The following is a 20,646-nucleotide window of genomic DNA, read 5'->3' as shown; positions in this document are numbered from 1 at the left end:
AAACACCACCCCCCACACACACACACACACACACACCCTCTAAGGCTAAACCAAACGACTATTTCAGTATCATGTTAACAGTTCAAAACAGTAAATAAAATATCCCCATTTTCTATCAGCAGCTGTAAACTACATTCAATTAATGTAATGTTGTGCATCAACCGTTAAATTGTTAAAATTGCTCCCTTTATTTCATAATTTCCCTTCTGTCTACTTTCGACATGTTAAAGTTTTAAAACTGTTTCATCATTTAAAGTTAGATTCAAGTCAAGATTTTGCAGATTTAGGAATATTTTAGATAAAAAGTTCATTAGGTTTGCTACAACAGAGCCTTCCAGAGAAGTCTACTGCTTTAAGATGGCGGCTGTTACTAACTCCGGCAAGTCTGTCATTTCGCATCTAGTTCTCTATACATGTTCTAACGCTGCAGTCGTCTGTCATTTTGCATCTAGTTCAATATATATGTGATATCTACCGTAGCATTATGTGGCCGTATGTTTGTAGCAACTAGCAACTGGGCGTTGTTTGTAGCGGCTGTCGGCCGCAGTTAGGTGCCGGTATTATTTTTTTTTTTATCTAGCGGCATGAGTTGAACATGATATTTACACTCTGTCCATTCCTCATTGCATCCCGAAGACCACGCTGACTGTGTTTTAGTTTTGCTTCAACTGGTATAATTACATAATCAGAATTTGGATGTTTGTGAATCATTCTCGAATCTTCCACACCCGAATCACAAATAATCTAAGAAGCGGAAATTTCCCACGCCCCTAGTGGCTACCCCTGGAGTAAAAAGCCAAACGGAAAAGAAGAAGAGTATGCAGTTATGTGAAGATCCACGTCACACCCTCGCCATACGATAATGGGCGGATATATTGTTCTAAACTGACGTCGAATCAGCCCACTCCATGCAGACGCCCGACAGCACAGGCCACCACCTCTTTTGCTCAATCCAAGACTAGCGACAGCCCTGGCCACTACCCCGACAGCCCTTCCGATCGGCCTCCCTCCCTCCCGGCACCTTCAAAAAGACTGAACATTTCCTTCAGAAATCGTCACTTCTCAGGATGCCAAGTGTGATGTCAGTCTTGACAGTCTGACAGTTTTCATTGTTGTTCTTGCTATTTTTGACTGTTCTCGTCTTGGATTAAATGGTGTACTTTTTGGAAATTCATTGTTGTAGTCAGATAATGCTTACAACAACATGAATGTGTTGTGTTTGGCTAAAAGGTCAAATGCCAACAAAATAGTTGAAACAAGAGCCCCAACATATAAACTTAAAAATAGGAGTGGGAACCTCTTCGTACCTCACGATACGATACGATTTGCGATACAAAGCTAACGATAACGATGATCTGACGATATAGCGATACAACGATTTTCGATACATTGGTCAGGAAATCATTCTAGGATATTCTACAAAAAACTAATAAACAGAAAACAAGCTTCTGCTGAGTATTGGAATGAGTTTATCACTAGTAGACGTCCAATCCATTTGAACTGGGAGGGTGGCAGCGAATGAACGAAAGTTCACTCCCACTTCAAACGGATTGAACGTCTATGGCCGTCATTGGCAGCCGATGCCAGGCAATGAGGTCACTTTGGGCCATTTAGGTCATTTACCTGTTGATTTTCAGTTACATCCAGTTGATTATGGGGTATTTTATGGGTCACTTGCTGTTTATTTTGTGTTACAATTCTTGGACCACTCTTATTTAACATCTATATGCTTCCGTTAGCTCAGATAATGGAACAGTATGACATCTCCTATCACGCCTATGCAGATGACACACAACTGTACATTTCTGTGTCCCCACATGATTATAGTCCCTTAGTCTCCCTGAGTAAATGCATTCGTCAAATCAATGAATGGATGTGCCAGAATTTTCTCCAGTTAAATGTGGAGAAGACAGAGGTGATCATTTTTGGGCCAAAAAAGGAAAGGTCAAAGATGAGCAGCCAACTTAGCACAATGTCACTTACAGCTACAAATCAAGTCAGAAACCTTGGCGTAATTATTGACTCAGACCTAAAATTTGATAGCCATCTAAAGTCCGTCACTAAATCCGCTTATTACCACCTAAAAAATATAACCAGAATTAAGGGGCTTCTGACTCAACAAGACATGGAGACATTTTCAGTAGATTGGACTACTGCAATGGTATATTTACAGGTCTTGATAAAAAATCAGTCAGGAAGCTGCAGCTAGTACAGAATGCAGCAGCCAGAGTCCTCACAAATACAAGGAAGCTGGACCACATTACACCGGTTTTGAAATCACTACACTGGCTTCCAGTGAGTCAAAGGATAGACTATAAAATACTACTGCTCGTCTACAAAACACTTAATGGCCTTGGACCAAAATACATGCTTGACTTGTTAGATTCCTATGAGACATCTAGACCCCTAAGGTCGTCTGGAACGGGTCTTCTGCATGTTCCAAGAACAAGAACCAAGCAGGGTGAGGCAGCATTTAGTTATTATGCTCCTCACCTCTGGAACAAGTTACCCGAACGTCTGAAGTATGCTCAAACTGTTAGCTCCTTTAAATCAGGGCTAAAAACGCTTTTGTTTGGCACTGCATATCCATAACTGTCTATATATTTCAACCTACCTGCCTTCTATTCCTCTTGTGCTTATCCCCATTGCTGATTTCAATGATTATTATTAGTAGTAGTTTTTGCTTTATTTTTATTGTTGTTTTATTTTTATTTATTTATTTTTATTCTGTGATTAAATGCGATCTTTTGTCTTGGTTTTTACGTTGTGTTGATTTAAATGTGATTTTTATGGTCTTCATGTGATGTAAAGCACTTTGAATTGCCTTGTGTTGAATTGTGCTATATAAATAAATTTGCCTTGCCTTGCCTTGCCTTGCCTTACAGAACAGGAAGAGACCTGGGAATCACCCAAATTAATAGGCAGTGACTCAAACCCAACAGGAAATGACCTGTAAATGCCCTAAAATGAAAAGCAAGTGACCTGTAAATGTCACGAAATTCAGACTGAATGACTGTGAATGCTCTGGTTTTGAATGAACAAACGTTACCAGTCTAAATGGATTGGGCGTCGAGCACCATCAATGGCAGCCCTTTTTTTTTGATTGACACCTTTTTAAACCGATATCTCGATTCTTGACAGGAGCATATCGATAACCTTTTGAGATACAAAGTATCACGATATATCACCATTTCGCTATTTTGTCACACCCTTACTTAAAAAGCATCTATCATAATAGTAAACATGAAGCAGCCTTACTTTTCCCTTGACTTGGTCGCAGACTGTTTCAACCGTTTCTCAGTTTGAGATACACCGTTCTTCTGCCTTTCACCGTTACCTGCCATCTCCTCTGCTCTTGACTCTGACGTCTGACAAACAAAAATGTGTATAAAAAGACAAACGCCAAATGCGATGTTTATTTTTAACACATACTGTACACATACTGTTTTGTAGAACAGATTTTCCAGCAAGCTGTTGTCATACTGCGGGTCGCCGAGTTCACTGTCTCCACTCAAGCTGCCGTGACTGGATGGAGACTCGAAGAAGTCGGCCTCACCTTGCCACAGTGGAGGCACGGACGTCTTCGATCTAAATACAGACAGCATCACATGCATTAAAAAGGAATACCTCCACTCAAGCGCATGTAAAGTACCTGTACCCGAGTAGGAGCTCCACAGCTCTGCCATCCATGTCAGAAGAACAACCAAGACCACAATCGACAACTGCATTGTCTTCTGACTGCTTGACGGCTGAATCGGCAAGCAGGATGTTTTCAAAGAATATTTCGGAGGGGCTGAAGACACAGGAATAGAAAAAAATGTGCCAAATAAAATTGATTATGTCATTAAAGCACTTTTAAGACACTCACATGGTTGGAAGTTGAAAGTCTTTGAGAACCGGGATAGAAGTTTTGTCACTTTCCAGATCTGATGTTGCCATTGTGTCCCTAAGTTTGTTGCCACACTCCATAGAGGCTGAGGCAAAGTGAATGGGATGCATTAGTTGTACAGTATGCTAGTAGCAAGTAGATTAGGGCTACACTAAAAACATGTCACTTGAATTCTTTTCAAATTCTTAAAAGGAAAAATACCGTATTTTTCGGACTATAAGTCGCAGTTTTTTTCATACTTTGGCTGGGGGTGCGACTTATACTCAGGAGCGACTTATGTGTGAAATTATTAACGCATTTTTATATCATTTCACATGTTATTTTGGTGTTTTGGAGTGAAACTGATGGTTTGCTAAACTTGTTTAAATGTTTTTTATGCTATAGTTATCTGAATAACTCTTAATAGCTATGTTACGTTAACATACTGGCAACGTTCGCATTTTGTTGTTCATGCATCATGTAACATTATCATACTGTACACTTATTCAGCATATTGTTCTATATTGTATTTTTTATTTTAAATTGCCTTTAAAGATGAAATATCTGTTCTATGTGCTGGATTTTATCAAGTATATTTCCCCCAAACATGCGACTTATACTCCAGTGGGACTTATATATGTTTTTTTCCTCTTCATTGGGCATTTTATGGCTGGTGCGACTTATACTCAGGTGCGACTTATAGTCCGAAAAATACGGTAATTTCTTTTCGGAGAAAATTTGAAAATTTTCAAGAATAGTAGTCATTTTTCAAAGAAATGGTGTATGTAAAAGGGTATTTTTAGGGGCGGGGGACAGAATGCCACTAAATAAGGTTCAATTCTTTCAAGAATTGAGAAGAACTCTTGTACTATCACATGTACAATCTCATTTATCTTATATTAAAAAAAAGAACTGTTTCTTCAGTCACTTCAGTATTGTAAGGCTAGGTTCAGACCGCTGGTCTTAATGCACAAATCCGTTTTTTTCCTGTTTTTCCGACTCGAGTGATGGCATTAACTTGACGGTCTGAACGGGAGAAATCGCATGGAAGTGGACCATTTCAAATCCGATCTGTGTCACTTTTGTATGTGGTTTAAATCCGATCCGGGCCACATTTTTCCAGAATGTGGCGGCGGTCTGAAGAGTCCAGTCCCCCAAATCGGAATTAATGCAGCAATTATGTCAGCAAAGAGCGAGAGCAGCAGGCAGCATGGCAGCTATGTAGCTGTGCTTTAGCTTTAACGCCTAGCTTGAACTCTGCTTTTATGCAGGAGGCGGGCTTGACCACAGTCATAAAAATAAATAAATAAATGAATAAAATGATGAAAAATGAATGAAAAGGATAAGCCTGATAATGCTTGGTTTTCTTTCTGTGCGCCAAATAAGCTATATTTCCGTATTGCTTCCATGGCCGCAAGCCCGTCGACGGGGGGGACACTGGGTATGTTGTCCTGGGCCTCAGGACCATAGGAGCCCCGGAATGACCCATCATTTCACTTTACATTCACATATTTCTTTTTTATTTAAATCAGTGTCTGAGTAAATATTATGTTCGACTCGATATATACTTAAAAACTTGAACATATTAAATATTTCAAATAGGGCTGTCAAAATTATCACGTTAACGGGCAGTAATTAATTTTTTTAATTAATCACGTTGAAATATTTGATGCAATTAACGCACATGCCCCGCTCAAACAGATTAAAATGACAGCACAGTGTAATGATCGCTTTGTTACTTGTTTTTTGGTGTTTGGTGCCCTCTGCTGGCGCTTCGGCCCAAATGATTTTATAGGTTTCAGCACAATGAGCGAGCATGGTGTAATTATTGACATAAACAATAGCAAGCTACTAGTTTTATTTTTTGATTGAAAATTTAAAAAAAAAAAATTGAATAAAACTAAAACATTTAGAGGGGTTAATTCATTCATTCATTTTCCATGCCGCTTTTTCTCACGAGGGTCGCGGAGGTGCTGGAGCCTATCCCAGCTAACTCGGGGCAGGGGACACCCTGAACTGGTTGCCAGCCAATTGCAGGGCACAAGGAGACATACAACCATTCACGCACACACTCATACCTACGGACAATTTAGAGTGTTCAGTCAGCCTACCATGCATGTTTTTGGGATGTGGGAAGAAACCGGAGTTCCTGGAGGAAACCCACGCAGGCACGGGAGAACATGCAAACTCCACACAGGAAGGCTGAAGCCCGGGATTGAACCCTTGATCTTAGAACTGTGAGGCAGACGTGCTAACCACTCAGCCACCGTGCCGCCTTAGAGGGGTTTTAATATAAAATTTATATAACTTGTACTAACATTTATCTTTTAAGAACTACAAGTCTTTCTATCCATGGATCGCTTTAAGAGAATGTTAATGCCATCTTGTTGATTTATTGTTATAATAAACAAATACAGCACTTATGCACCGTATGTTGAATGTATATATGTCTTGTGTCTTATCTTTCCATTCCAACTATAATTTACAGAAAAATATGGCATATTTTATAAATGGTTTGAATTGCGATTAATTACGATAAATTAATTTTTAAGCTGTAATTAACTCGATTAAAAAATGTTAATCGTTTGACAGCCCTAATTTCAAATATATTTTTTTTCCTTTTTTTGCACAATGTCCCCCCCGACCCCCTCTGTCTTAGCAGAGAATGGTTTGACCCCGCACTGACGCACTCAAGGCTACACTACGTGCGTGCCCTGAAGCGGGAAATTAAAATCTGTCATTGTTATAAACTCTAAACATGGCGAGTCGTCATAATTCGGGTGCGCAGAAAAGAAAAGAAAAAAAAAATAGATGAAGGTCATAGAGGCGAACGTGAAAAAATGATGAAGTTTTTAAAAAGGGGACAAGAAGCCAGAGAATTAGGGCTAGAGTTGGCTGTAGACGGTGATGTCGGTAAGTGAACAACAGCCGCTAACACTGACCGTTCGCATTCGCGATCACCGTGACCAAAGCCCGATTCGAGTCTGTCACCAGCCGCTTGTAGCTTATTGAGCAGTATGACAAGACATGCTGCTTACGTTGAGCCGAGAAGAGAGAAGGGGATGGGAGATCAGGGATATAAGTCAGTCTGTGGGGAGCAGGTGCGTGAGGCTGAACAGACTCGGGTCCAGCGGCTTGATTTATCTTGGGTTTACAACCCACTGTGTATTATAGCAACCGCTAATACGAATCCATCACCGAAACAGCACAAACGAGCAACAGTGGAACAGCAGAGGAGCCTGTCAGGGAGAGACAGGGAGCTGTCAGGCAGCCCACAGTCAGAGCTGAGGAGGGGGTGCATCCCGGGTCCCACTCAGCGCAGCAGCCGCAGATCGGTAGGGAGCGTGTGTCAGTCAGTCTGCATTCATTATGAATGCTGTTGTTGTTGTTGTATTAGTAGTAATGAAGACCTATAAGGCACAGGATGTTTAGTTATATTGTTTTTATTTCTTAGCAGGCAGGCATAGCACTCTCAGTTGTATTGTATTGTAGCCTACTTGGGACAATAGATGGAAATGGTTTGTTTATATTGTGTCACATCACATTACGGTCTGTAAAATTTAACTGTCCATCTCAAATTAAATAATTTGAAAAATGAAACAGTCATGGCTTGCAAAGCGTTAAAAGTACTGCGTATGTTGTCGTGACAAGCCGGTGGCGGGGGGGGGGGGTCCTATAATGGTCTCTAGTCCCCGGGCCCCTACAATTCTGTTGACAGCCCTGCATGGCTGAGTCGGGGCACCTGACGCACACACGTAAGGCTTATTAGGTGTGTGCGTCATGCACCCACAGTGCGTGAATGCCTTCTATCAATCCATATAAAGTATATAAACTTTGAATATAAGACTATCTGTTATTAGTGTGTTCTTTTGGGAAATAAATATGATCACCCTGGAATGACATACAGCCAGCATGTGTAGTCATTTGTTTTGATGCTTCTGCGCATGCAGGTCAGTTTACTCAGCGCGTGTCGGACTGCAAATTAGTGTGCATACGTAATAATTGAACGTGCTCAATGGACAAAGGCAGTCCGAACAGGCATGCCAAATAAAACAGATATGACAAAAAAATCGGAATTGTGCATTAAGACCTGCTGTATGAACTTCGCCTAGGATTAGTACAAGTTTATAGGAAAAAAACAAGAATTGTTCACATATAGGCTGTATTGGCTGAGCGAGATTGTGTTGGTTCGTTCCACTCAAATACAGGCATGAAAATGGGTCAGGGGTTAAAAAGGTGAGAAAGGTGTGGAGTAAATATGTTCTGGCGTTCTGCCAAAATGTCCGCCGTCGGCAAAACGTCCTACATGTGGCGAATTTGACCATTTTAATTTTTCACATAAGGCTTAATATTCGAGTTAACGGGGGTTTAATTAGTTGAAGGAGTTGATTTCAACCACCATTGACTCGCGCTAGCTTAGCCACTCCGGAGCCCTGAAACTAACAAATAACTGTCAAACTGCACAGAATTTGTTCAAATCATTTCCAACGACGAATTAAACCCCGGCTAACTCAAAGATTAAGCCTAATGTGAAAACTTCTGAACTTCCCCTTTAAAATAAAGACCATTGAATATGGCCATTAAAATGTTGTCTATAAAAGTTTTAGAGCAATAAAACAAACAACAAAAATGAATCCGTCAAAGTATTTCATAATGGGTCCAAATTATTTTTCGAACAGATCATGTGACTATAGAACCTTAGAGACAGCCGTTTGCATTGCTTAGCCAAAACTACAGCTGAGGAGGCAAGATGGATATTTAGAATTTCTTTAAACCTAAGCTTTCAAAACCCTCAACAACAACTGAGCTTGAACCGAGGATTGAGCACGAGCAGTATCAAAAAGTCCTGGCTGTCGTGTTACCTGTTGTGCTGTAATTCCAAGTGGTGCTTGAATTGGATGCTTATAGCGGTCGACAGTCTTTTTGAGCCAGCGCAAAGTTCGCAGCGCACGGAGATATTTTTGTTATCTTTACTGGACAAAAATGTGAAGTAATGGCTGTGTTTCCAGTGTGCAAATGCAGCCGTTTGTAGTATATCTCCTGCCTATTTCATTGCATCCTGGCGAGGTAGCAAGGCTATGTTGTTTTGGCCGCAAACTCCCAGCGCTCACGCATCATGGTAATACACGTGACCCTTTTTGTTCCATCCCCGATTAAAAAATGTGACATGTGATGTCACTCCCATGACTACAGTATTCTTCATTCTACACACATTATGTAGTAATAGTAACGCACAGGCATCAAGGAAAGTAATTTTACTCAGATTACTGATTTAGAAAAATGAACGCGTTAGATTGTTCTTTACTGAAAGAAAGTAATCAGATTAGTTACGCATTACGATATCGCGTTATTGACAACACTGCTTTTATATTACCGTTAAATACACAAGCTTGACGCTACCTTAACGGGAGCTATTTTTTCACCGGACGCTCCGGCAGTGTTCAACGCAAGCTGCAACGAACGGCAGTAACTTTGTCATACCACAAAATATGAAAACGAAAACCATTACTCACTAAATTCAATATGCTGGCAAATGCATTCATCTAAAAACAATTGGGAGTGATACTTTACCTCCTCCAGCGAATGTGAATTTGTGCTTAGTACAAGATCATCTGTCGCAATTAGCGATCTTTGACGCTCTTTTTTTTTTCCCTCCCCGCATACAAACTTGTTCCTCTCTCAGCGGCTGTAACTAACCTCAATGAAGTTGATGTCCTAGCTAAGCCTTGCCTATCATTCGTCTTTGTAAGTTTTTAGTAACTTTGTGTATTGAATTTGAAAGGAAAATGTGTGTTTTGTTTTTGACGAACTTTTTCATGAAGCTAAACTGTTGAAGCTACTCACATGTGGAAAAATACGAGTGTACAACGTTTTAAATGTATTCATTTGGTATATTTCAGTTACCACGATTTGAGAGATCAATAAATTGAAGAATTTACGCCGTGCGTTTGGAGTGCTTGTTTTTGGGTTTGCTGGAATAGCGTCACTGACACACGCAGCATTAAACAGGGGAAGGGGTAAGCGCTGCCGCGCCAAGCCAATTCTGGCTGCATTTTCGACACATGAAAAATAACGAATACGTACTACTGTATGACGGAAAATTTTAGTGGTTTTGTAACCGCGACGTTTTCATAGCATGGTAATCCGTGAAGGTAACTGGCACATGCCTACAAACGACCCCCCCCCCCCCCTTAAAAATTTTCTCCTCGGATCTACACGATTCACGTAGGTCATCCTTTTTGACTTCAAAACGGCGAATTTCGCCGAAAGGTGAGAGATTTTCATGCCTGCAAATAGATCTACATGAACTCTGCTTTATAATATATACACCTCGCTAATTAGTATCCCCCAAAAAATTCTACTCACGGTTTCCAGACATTTTTTAAAATAATTAGCATTTTTGTGTCTTTTTTTTTTTTTTTTAACCTTGGCGCAGTGATATTGATACGGCGGAGTAGCATAGTCAGTGTGTGAAGCTGTTTTAGGTCACGTGCACCAATAGAAGACGAGGATCGTTGTCATGGTTTCAAAAACACACAACATGGCATCGACCGCGTCCAGCTCCGACACGAGCAAATATGAACAAAAGATAAGGAAACCGCCTTCCAAATTTAGTCGAAACGATGCTATATGCATGCCTCATCTGTCCAGGGCGAAGACGTGCAGGAATTTAGACCAGTGGTTCTTAACCTTGCTGAAGGTACCAAACCCGTGCATGAACCGAACCCTATAGAATTAGAAAAATCGCCCCCCCCACTTCAAAATCGATATATCTAAGCTAACAAGCCAAAATCTAAGTGAATTTTCATTTAAATTTCTTCTCATTTAGATGGCATGTTTTTAAAAAGGTCAAAATTTATATTTTTATATTTATGCCTGAAGCATCATCAGACCACTAAACCAAGACTGGCCCAGCATTATTTGAATAATAACGGAGGTTGGGGGGCTTCTGGTCAGATCACATATAAAGTTAAAACTTACAATGTGAATTCTTTTTAGTCATCCTTGTAATGCCAACTGCACATCCTCAATGTGCCACCCATTCCCAATGGGTGAAGCGGCACACATTTTACCTGTCTGACAATGTTTCATAATTGCTGCTTGGTCGTTTGCTCTTCTGCAATGTTGGTACAGGGCATCAGTTGTTAGGGGGATGGAAATATTTGGCAAGGCTGACGAGGACATACAGAAAGAAATCAAACGCCTTTTGCAAATAAACCGCATGTAGCATGTTTTATGAAAACCGGCGTCCTCGGGAGCATTGCCAAAATCCAACATTCTTGCACGGACCCAGCAGAGAAACCCATCGTCTGACATAGGCTCCAAGTTCCCCACCGTTTTTGTGAAAATTCCTGCACGTCTTCGCCCTGGACAGATGAGAGATGCATGTAGCATCGTTTCCATGCCTTTTGGCTAAATTTGGAATGCGGTTTCCTTATCTTTTGTTTATATTCGCCCGTGTCGGAGCCGGACGCGGTGGATGCCATGTTGTGTTTTTTTGAAACCATGACAACAATCCTCGTCTCCTATAGACCCTACCCACGTGACGTCACAACTCCTTCCTTCTGACTGGTGCCGCCCATTTGTCCGTCAACACATCATGTTTACCTGTTACGACTACGTACATTCCTCCTATTTACGACGTGTTTTTCTGCTCGTTAACATTAATAATCAAAATGGTGAAGGCGTGTGTGGCGGTCGGTTGCAAAAACAGAGAAGATAGATGGAGAAGACGGAGAGACTTGAAGTTCTACCGGATTCCGAGAGACCCGGAGAGAAGAGAGCGAGATGGGCTGCTGCAATTCGACGAGAAAACTGGGCTCCAAACGATTACCACAGATTATGTAGTAGTCATTTTATATCTGGTAAGATGCATTTAATATATATATAGAGGGTTTTAGGCTGACAACCACAATTAAGATCATTGCAAGGCTAATCGCCGACAACATACACGTATGTATGTAGTGAGAGTGCTATCGCTAAACCATATAAACATTAAAAGCCCTAACTCCATTGACAAACGACATGAAATACATTAGACTTGACAGTGGATGTTAGCAATAACAAAAGATTTTGAATTGAAAATTTCGTAACTCACCTTTCCAAGCACAAGATAGATTCCTGCCGAATTTTCGTGGACGAGGACCTGTTTCACCCAACCAGCAACGAAGTATTTATAAGCCACCAAGCTCTTAAAGTTTTTCAAACTTTAGTGAGAATAGGCTGATTTTGTGTGGACAAGATAGTTGTTCATATCAGGGTAGCTAGCAGATGTCAGGCAAATACGGCGGAGACAGCGGGTCGAAAAACATCGATTTAGGCATCAAATATGGATCTGGCGAATGGATAAACTGAAGCTTTTCCACATAACGCCTTTTATGCAACGCATCAAGTGAGTTTACGGCATCCGAAAGCACCGGGTCTTCCATGAAATGCATTATAAATTGCTCGATCAATTGAGACCATTGATAATACAGACACAAAATGACGGACAAGGGGGCGGAACCATACAGCGAGCACGTGATTTTGTGACGTCGGTGGGTAGGGTCTATTGGTGCGCATGACCTAAAACAGCTTCACACACTGACTATGCTACTCCGCCATATAAATATCACAGCATCACAGTTTAAAAAAAAATAAAAAAATAAAAAAAGACAGACACAAAAACGCTAATTATTAAAAAATGATGGGAAACCGCGAGTAGAACTTTTTTTGGGGTACTAATTAGCATCGTATATATATTATGAAGCAGAGTTCATGTAAATCCATTTTCTAAGCACTTTTGTTTTGTTTTTTTAACATGACCCCAATACAGTTTAATAGCTTTTTTTCTGCAATTTTTTTTTAACTTGTAAGAAAAACTATAGAGTTTAGAGAAAAACTTTATAGGCCTGTTGGGCTTTTCTCTTGGACAAGAACCACTGATTACATTACTGATTATGATTATTATTAATTTCTACAAAGAAATTTTAATGGTTCTGGAAAAAATTGTTTTTTTGGAAATGCATTTTTTTCTTTTCATTGTGGTCTTAATACTCATTTAGTCCTACATTTTCTTTTGTGACACACCTGAGAGGATGTCATTATTTGGCTGATCCACAGTGTTTTGACAGTTTGCTTGCAACTTTAAGTTCTCCAACGACTCGTCTCTCTCTACGATTTGATCTTCCTCTCTGAAAACAGAAAGCATAAGCATGCGTTTTCTCTAGTGTAAATGTGGGAAAAGGTCCTTGACCTACCGTAGCGTGTTTCCATCGCCGCCCTCATCTGATTTGGTGGCATCTGGAGCAGGATGCTCGTCAAACAGGGCCATTGAAGGTACCTGTGGAACACTGCTGGTGATGTAATTGGTGAGAATGGAAGAGCTGCGATTTTCGAACGCTCCAGCCAGAGGCTCCAAGTGAAGCGAGACCTACAAACAGAAACATGGATAAAGTTTGTTATTTACCCCCAACAAGGAACATAACATTGGCTGCGCCAGTTAGATGGCAAACTTTTCTCTTGGAAGTAGGGCTGTAGCGATTATTTTAGTAGTAAATTTATCTATGAACTAGTTAGTTCAAATAATCGAGTAATCGGATTAACAACATTTAAAGCTTTGCCGAATCAATTTTTGGAGATATAAAACAAAGGCTTCCTGAGATTGCACTTTCAAAAGAGCATTAAATGCAAATACAAAATAAAATTCCTGAGTGTTTCTTTAAACAATGCAGAATTGCATCTTTATTTAAAAATAAATTGAAAGACCTGCACTTAGCCTCAAACGGTATAATAAATAAATGAGGTACAACAAAAGAACTATTGGCTAACTTGCATAGAAAAAGTCCGCTAGCTTAAATGTTATAAAATGCAAACGTTTATTCACAATGCTTTTAACAAATCAATCAAACACATACTCCCACAAAAAACGGCTAAATATACATATAAATTGAATTACAAATGCATTTCATCAAACAAAAACTTTAAACTTATGTTGGTCTTAACAGGGAGCAGCTGGATTCAGCCATGTTAAATGAGTTACGCCATATTCACTGTTGCCACTCGTGGGCTGTCTATCAACCCAAATCGATAAAACTAAATGCAAACACTTTCAAAACAAACCATTACAACGCCACTCTAATGAAACGAATACTCGAAGCAGCGAAATTTGATCCGAAGCTTTTTTCTAGTCGAATTACTCGAGTTAATCGATTGATCGTTGCACCAATATCTGGGGTATTACTTTTTTGTGATGAATCAAAGCTCTAAGGCGAATATGTCGTGGAGATAAAAATTTGACTTTTTTAATCGTCAAATCAAACATTTTTATCAACTTTGATTGTAATCTAAAAAAAATGTATTACCTATTCTTGAAAAAAATACAGCAATTATTTAGGAAATTACAAATGTAATCTCACAGACAGTATCGTGATTTTTTTTTTCTTTTAGGTACCGACTATTTTTGAAGATTGTGTTCTTTTTCTAAAGAAAAAAAAATAGAACTGTTCAAAAAAATGTTTGGCTTTATTTGTGTAAAATGAATCATTTAATTCTCACAAGATGCTTGGATATTACTTTTTTTGTTTTCTTGTTCTGTTTTTTAGCAACAACAAAAAAATTCTGTCAAACAAAAAAAAACTTTTTCTGCGTAAGAATACCACATTGTGTGTTCCTTACAAGCTTGAATGTACAGTTCACAAACATTCAAAAGCAACGTGATGCAGTGTTCCTTAACAGGTAAAAAATTGTTGACAAATCAGAGCGCAGAACAGACCGTCGTCACGTGTACAACCAGAATGTTGTATTGATTGTACCAGTTGAGGAGGTACATGCTCTTCCACCATGTAATCACAAAGTTTGTTTTTGGTGGTTTGTTCCACACCAGGGAAACCAACATCGTCTCACCTCCACCTCGCCAAGCTTCTTCGATGTTGGCGACATCAGGGTGTGAAATCCAGTGATTGGCTGTGACTGGGAAAGGCAGGATATATCCTTCACTTGAGCTCTAGCGATGGGCAGATGACCCTGCTTGCTCAAAACCTCAAGCACCAAGTTTCCCATATCTGTTGAAAATTCATTTATTCATTAAAATGTTCGACGCTACCCAGTCGTGATTCACAGTACCTGCCAGGTACGCGGTGAACTGCTTGGGTCCACAGCGAACGGGGAAGCGCGCCGTGGTCCTGACGCTCTTCTGCGAAGGCAGCGCACTATTTCTGGGATGGAAGTGCGTGCCGTCCGAGGACTCCCCCCACCAACGCAGACGCACTGACGTCACTGGCGGAGGCTTGGCCACACTCCAGAGCAGACAGCCAACGGTCACGCGCAGGAAGCATCGCAGCTCACCTTCGACCAGGGGAGGCAGGCTAATGGAGGTTGTCACATCGCATGGGGCTGCAAAGACAGAATTAAATTGAATGTATTTGTCATTGTATATTAAATAAATTGTGGTGCAGCTCCAGTCCAACAAGCAATGTTGTTAATAACAGCATTAGGATGTAACAGTGTTTCTAACGGCGTTATTTTTTTCAGTAGTTAGTAATCTACCGTTACTGAGAATGTGAAGGGGGGTGTTTCTACGATTTGGTTGAATGAAAAGTTGTCTGATTTTGACAGATGCATGGATAGAGGAGAGCGGGAAGGGGGGAAGAAGGAAGTTGGTGGTGACACCTTAGCAAACGCGATGATGTTGATGATGATAGTTGGCTCGGAGTGTTAGCATAGCATTAGCATTCTCGTTAGCGTTAGCATTTAGCGTGGCGAGTGTCATCTTAAATTCTCGGGCAACTTTTATTTATTTTTTTACAAACAGTTCGTGGCGTCCAGTCCAGGTGAGTACAATTAATTGAAAATAATGTGCTGTTTTCCTGCTGAGTATGCATTATCATCAAGTTAGCGTTGCTTTGTAGACGCTACTATATATATATATATATATATGGCGGAAAGCACTCAGGTGACTTGAAGTTCCGCTCTGAGACCCCCAATTTGGCCAAATTTCAAAATTGTCCGATATGCATGTGTGATATATCATTGGAAAGCTTAAAATCTCAATTTTCTGGGGGAAGAAAAATTTAGAACAGGAGGGCATTAAAAAAAAAAAAATTGAACAGTAGAACCCTATCTGGAGGGGAGAGCATGCGAGAGCAGAATTACAGATGCCATGACTTTAACAACATATTATTGCGTACTTACCTTGTTTCGATCCAAAAACTCCATGTAGCATATAACATCAAGACATCAAGACAGACATAAGACATCAAGGAGGGGTCAAGATTTTTTTTTTCATATATTTACCCTTTTAAAAGTTTTTTTCCCCCAATTTTTCTTTGTTAGGATCGATTTTTTATCATCTAACATTACGGAGAAAATGCGACAGTAACAAAAAAAATACAATTAAGCGATCATTATTAGGTAGATATCCATGACTTTTTTACAGACACCATTTTTTACATTGTGATGTAATTTGTATAAAAGTTTAAAATTTGCGAGTGAATAATTTTTTTTAATGTTGTTTTTTTTTTCAAACGAAATATGAGACATCAATTAATGATTCAAAGCTAAAAATGACAGACATTTTGAATAATAAATATAATTAATTACCTTAATTTTATGGCTGGGTTGAAACAAAGGCGGTTGCATGACATCTGTAAACGTGGGTTTCCGCGGTAAAACGGACAAATTAAAAAGCGTTTGGGGGCTTAATGCGCCATACATCTGCTATGGCAGCATATAGACATACTGTTCTATCAATCAACAGCTGTTTTGGCTTAAAATACAGCAGTTTCTTTTACAGAGGAGTGCAAGAGCAGAAACTGCTTTTTCAGACAAATCTGTGTTTTCCACCATATATATTATTATTACCAAAAATAGTCACTTGCCCTAAACTTTTCTTAAATGGTGTATCCATGAATCTTGTATGATGTTTTTTTTAATCAAAACAACTCGAGCAAAGACAGGAAAGGCAGGAGATTTAGAGCCTCAGCTGCATATTGAAAAATATATCTATATATATTAGGGGTGTGACCATACACACAAGTCATGGTTCAGTACGTACCTCCGTACGGGGTTCAGTTATTTTTTGGGACAGGTAATTTGTAACTGTAACTAATTACTTTAATAAAGTAACATTAACAACACTGCCAACAAGTAAATAAAACTAGTGATCTTCAAAACTCTCCTACCACCAGTATCTTGATATGTTGGGCAGAAAGTAAATGTACAAGCCTGCAGCCCTTTGAACTTACTGGTAACAGTTTAGCACATCAACCATGCTTAAAGTGACCTCTAGACGTGTCCAAAAGCGTGTAAAGTAGAGAAGAAATGATTTATCAACTTAAATCAGTGGCAGATCTCTGCTGTGTATGATGCGAGAACATCAGTCTGTAAAGACCTTGATCATTCACAAAACCACTACTGGTCAAATTGCCTTTACATTGTACTTGTAAATGCTTACATTCATCTAACAACAAACTAAATAGCACAACTTGCAAGTAATGAAACAACTGTAATAGTAACTGAAATAAATATATATATATAACAGAACATGAACTTTGAATGTTACATTTTACTACATTATTTACATATTTTACTTTGCAGCTACTTGGGTCAAAGCAACAGAGGTGGTTTAATTTACTGTTTGGCACTATGAAGTGGTCGTGAAGCTAAAGAGGTCAACAATGTTGAGAATTCTATGGCATTATGTTTAAGAGACTGACATGAATGTGCTTGTGTTTCCATATAAATAAAATGCAAAAACAGCTGTAAGAAAAATTTGTTTTTAACTTTTATTTAGAAATAATAAATTTTCCAAAGTGTCTCGCTTTAGGCGGTTTCCGTTAATTTCACGAGCTAAAAAAATTATTTTCATAATTTTGTCTACATGCATACAATTGTTTTATCTACGTGGCAAATAGAAATTGGGAAAATGGGGTGGAGGCGGAGCTCTCATACTATGTTCTGGGTTTTTGGTTTTCACCAAACTATTCAAAAATACATTATATCGTGGCATATCGCTGACCTGAAATAAAATAGCTCATACCGTGATGGAGGATTTTCCACCATACTGCACATCACTAATTAAAAGAGTATAAAAAAATGACCAAATAGAGAGAGGGGAAAAAATTGCATTGGTGTTGCACTTTCCTGAATGTAGGGTACAGTACGGTATATCAAAAGTCATTCTGTTTATTTGTAATGTTAAAAATGGTAAAAGTAGGGCAAGACTTGCTTGGTGTGAGTATATTCTTTGGAAGGGCTATTCATCTTCGATTTATTTTTTAATGTTGTATCGTTTTGTAATGAATTATTTTACAAAACTTGTGTGTTGATAGTAGGGGTGTGACAAAATATCGAATTGGTGATATATCGTGATACTTTGTATCCCAAAAGGTTATCAATATGCGCCTGCCAAGAATCGAGATATCGTTTTAAAAAGGTGTCCCTGTTCAATTTTAAAAAAAAAAGGGAACCAACAAGTTGCTACCAAAATCTTCCACCATAATAGTGTCTCAGTTAACTATAAGGCTGCATTGACGGTACTCGATGCCCAATCGTTTAGACTGAGAACGTTTGTTCATTCGAAACCAGACCATTTACAGTTATTCTGTCCGATTTTCAGGGCATTTACAAGTCACTTGCTGTTCATTTTGGGGCATTTACAGGTCATTTCCTGTTGAGTTTGAGTCACTGTCGATTGATTCGGGTGATTCCCAGGTCACTTCCTGTTCTGTAATTCAAAATAAACAGGAAGTGACCCATAAAATACCCCAAAATCAACAGGAAGTAACTAAAAATCAACAGGTAAATGACCTTACATGGCCCAAAATTACCTCATTGCCTGGCATTGGCTGTCACTGACGGCCATAGACGTTCAATCCGTTTGAAGTGGGAGGGATGGCAGCCTCCCAGTTCAAATGGATTGACATCTACAAGTGATAAACTCATTCCAATTCACAGCAGAAGCTTGTTTTTCTGTTCATTAGTTGTTTGTAGAGTATCCTAGAATGATTTCCTGACCAATGTATCGATAATCGTTGTATCGCCATATCGTCAGACAATCGTTATCGTGAGCGTTGTATCGCAAATCGTAGCGTATCGTGAGGTACCAAGAGGTTCCCACTCCTAGTCAGTGTTGTTAATAACGGCGTTACAATATAACGGCGTTACTAACGGCGTTATTTTTTTCAGTAGTGGGTAATCTAATTAATTACTTTTCTCATCTTGGCAACGTCGTTACCGTTACTGAGGACGGAAAGGCGTGCGTTACTATGCGTTACTATATTGGTCGAAAAGTCTGAGGGAGACGGACTCACCGAGACGACAGAGCAGAGCAGGAGCGGGGAGGAGGCAAGAAAGTTGTGACGCCGAGCAAACGCGACGCTAGGTAGCTCCAATAATACATGTTGTAGCCGATAGCCGGACAAACTATGCCCGCATGTTATGGTAGATATGGTAGACATGGTAGATATCCCATGTACTGTATATAGATATAACTAGATGCAATATGACAGCCGCCATCTTAAAGCAGTAGGCTTTTTAGGACGGCTCTGTTGTAGAGAACCTTCCTCGCGAACCTAAGTAACTTTTTATCTAAAATACTTCTAAATAGGCAAAATCTTGACTTGAATCTATCTTTAAATGATGAAACAGTTTTAAAACTTTCATATGTCGAAAGTAGAGAGAAGGGAACTAATGCAATAATGGGAGCAATTTTAACAACTTTTAACAGTTGATTCAGGGTAAAGGGTAAATTAGGGTAAAGAATTGGGCTCGGGCCAATTGTACCAAAAACCTCCACAAAAAACTTCACATAGTGTGGCCAATGTTTTTTTTTTTTTTTTTTTTTTTTTGAGGGAAAAAAAAAAAAAGTAATTATCACCAATTACTTTGCCAAGTAACTGATTACTCTTACATTCAGGTAATTGAGTTAGTAACGCAATTACTTTTTGGGAGAAGTAATTTGTAACTATAATTAATTACTTTTTTTCAGTAAGATTAACAACACTGCTCCTAGTTGATAGTCACCTTTAGAGTAAACAAGTGTTTATTTGTTAGAAAAACAATATGCTCGTGATATAATACAAACTTCAACAGGCAATAATATACACTGAAAAACATAATAGAATCAAAGTAGGACTGCCTTTACATAACAGGACACAACACTACAGTATGGAGAGATTTAGCGATTAAAGATAAAATATTGCCATTCTAAATCAGAAGCCCCAACTGTTGCCTTTCAAGTAATTGAATTGTTTTCACACAAAAATAAAATGTCTAAATTGCAGTGACCAAAAAATATGACGTGTGAAGCACCTGACAGGCGGACAGCTACTTGCCAATTTAGCAAGCTAGCCAGCTAACAACAACAATACTTACCTTTATTCTTGGTGGCCCCGGCTTTGATGGAGATATGTCTTCGGCTCATCATGACGCCTCTCAGGTAAAATGCCGGGCAGAAGCGCCCGAGGAGGCAATGCCGACACCCTCAGGCATGTTTGAATCACGCAGCGGAGACTTAATTAAAAGTTTCAAAGGCGAAATACATTCAAGTAGACGCACAAATACACATTTCCGCGCCCGTCTGTTTAGCTCAACTCCGGAGTCCCCGGTCCCGCCTTCGCTGCCGCTAGCTGAGGCATGATGGGAAATGTAGTTAACATTTGACAGTAAGCAACGCCATTTTAGTGCTTCGGTTTTATGTGTGCGGTTTTCTGCTCGTGGACATTTAGCTATTTTATTTAATTTTAGAGTTGTAGATTTATAATGATGACACATTACAGTAATAATAACCACAACCGTGC

The 20,646-nt window shown here is 39.4% G+C and overlaps 1 protein-coding gene across 2 annotated transcripts in view; it reads right to left on the bottom strand.

Annotated features, from left to right (window-relative positions):
* Window positions 1-20,434, bottom strand: part of LOC130911118 (C2 domain-containing protein 3-like) — a 67,735-nt gene extending 47,301 nt beyond the window's left edge. Inside the window, exons 1-9 of one of the 2 annotated variants that reach the window (XM_057828836.1) lie at window positions 20,222-20,434; window positions 14,972-15,241; window positions 14,753-14,910; window positions 13,108-13,280; window positions 12,938-13,041; window positions 3,869-3,974; window positions 3,653-3,793; window positions 3,444-3,588; window positions 3,259-3,368 (exon numbers count right to left, since the gene is read on the bottom strand). In XM_057828836.1, the coding sequence (XP_057684819.1) occupies window positions 3,259-3,368; window positions 3,444-3,588; window positions 3,653-3,793; window positions 3,869-3,974; window positions 12,938-13,041; window positions 13,108-13,280; window positions 14,753-14,910; window positions 14,972-15,241; window positions 20,222-20,273 (1,259 nt within the window). In that variant the 5' untranslated portion in view covers window positions 20,274-20,434. The remainder of the gene's footprint in view (window positions 1-3,258; window positions 3,369-3,443; window positions 3,589-3,652; window positions 3,794-3,868; window positions 3,975-12,937; window positions 13,042-13,107; window positions 13,281-14,752; window positions 14,911-14,971; window positions 15,242-20,221) is intronic. The other variant, XM_057828837.1, reaches the window with a different exon arrangement.
* Window positions 20,435-20,646: the final 212 nt, after the last annotated feature.

The sequence above is a fragment of the Corythoichthys intestinalis genome, unplaced genomic scaffold (genome assembly GCF_030265065.1).
Source record: "Corythoichthys intestinalis isolate RoL2023-P3 unplaced genomic scaffold, ASM3026506v1 HiC_scaffold_23, whole genome shotgun sequence".
NCBI lineage: Eukaryota > Metazoa > Chordata > Actinopteri > Syngnathiformes > Syngnathidae > Corythoichthys > Corythoichthys intestinalis.
This window is presented reverse-complemented; position numbering and strand designations above follow the sequence as displayed.